The 1,259-nt window shown below is 61.8% G+C and overlaps 1 protein-coding gene across 1 annotated transcript in view; it reads left to right on the top strand.

Annotated features, from left to right (window-relative positions):
- Window positions 1–901, top strand: part of CIPC (CLOCK interacting pacemaker) — an 8,359-nt gene extending 7,458 nt beyond the window's left edge. The window contains exon 4 of the mRNA XM_018575755.1: window positions 239–901. Within this exon, the coding sequence (XP_018431257.1) occupies window positions 239–901 (663 nt within the window). The remainder of the gene's footprint in view (window positions 1–238) is intronic.
- Window positions 902–1,259: the final 358 nt, after the last annotated feature.

Below are 1,259 nucleotides of genomic sequence, written 5' to 3'. Positions count from 1 at the left end.
GGGACCCCGGAGATGACAGGTGAATGCGGGGACCCCGGAGATGACAGGTGAATGCGGGGACCCCGGAGATGACAGGTGAATGCGGGGACCCCGGAGATGACAGGTGAATGCAGGGACCCCGGAGATGACAGGGGAATGCAGGGACCCCGGAGATGACAGGGGAATGCAGGGACCCCGGAGATCACAGAGAGGTGAATGCAGGGACCCCGGAGATTGACTCTGTTTTTCTTCTCCTCAGGGGCCCGGCCCTGACCCGCACTCCCATTCCTGGACTGTCCATCCCTCCTTCCAGCTGCTGCCCAGCACATCGCAGGTCCTGGTTTTCCCGTCCTCGGTACCTCCGGCAAAGCCTCAGCCACCCATCGGAAAGTCCACCAAATACTTTCCTATTCTGGACTCCTTCCCCAAGATCGCGCCGCACCCACCACAGGGCCACAGGAGAGCAGCCGAGACCAGGCGCCAAAACCAAACAAAACGGGGACTTCCCGGACCGCCGCCCTCCGGGGAGAGGGGAGGTTCCTCGGAGGGTCCGGTGGCTCCGGACTGTGACCTGGGCCCGGCCACCGCACCCAATGAGACCAGAGACGGCGCCGATCGCCTGGCAGCACCTTTCTCGGGCTCCTCTCAGACTGGCCTCTCGGCGCCATCTCAGCGGGAGAAGAAAAGTCGCCGGTTTCGGAACACGCTGGGCGTTCTACACCGTTCCGGCCTGCTGAGCATTGCCATAAAAACCAAAGAGCTGGCCCGGCTTAACCAGGCCACCCAGAGCCAGCTGGAGAGGCTGCAGGAGCAGGTCAGCCTGTACACCACGGCCATCGGCAGTAACCTCCCGGAGGACTGGCGGAGGCTGCAGGAATCGCTGCCCGAGCCCAGCGGGCCGCCGGAGGGGATTGCCATGTGACTTGCTCTCACCACGGATGGCTAGCGCTGGCACCGTGTCACCATATAGGGACTGGTGGGATCGGAAGGACCTCCAATGGAATCGGTGCCCGGAGCGGAAGGTGTCCACATCCCCGAGGATTATTCTTCATTTCAGGACGTTCGGTGAAGCCGCAGCAATCGTTCCACCAGCCAGATACACGTCCAGAACCGCCGGCGTATAGCCGGATATTATAGAGCCGTTTATTCCAAATAGATATCGGGACATTCCAAAGACCCCGACCAGTCCTGGTGACACCTGCGTAGATAGACCCCGACCAGTCCTGGTGACACCTGCGTAGCTTTGCCAAGACCCCGACCAGTCCTGGTGACACCTGCGT

The sequence above is a fragment of the Nanorana parkeri genome, unplaced genomic scaffold (assembly GCF_000935625.1).
Source record: "Nanorana parkeri isolate BGI_ZX_2015 unplaced genomic scaffold, ASM93562v1 scaffold4654, whole genome shotgun sequence".
NCBI lineage: Eukaryota > Metazoa > Chordata > Amphibia > Anura > Dicroglossidae > Nanorana > Nanorana parkeri.
The sequence above is the reverse complement of the archived record's forward strand: the minus strand, read 5'-3'. Positions and strand labels throughout refer to the sequence as shown.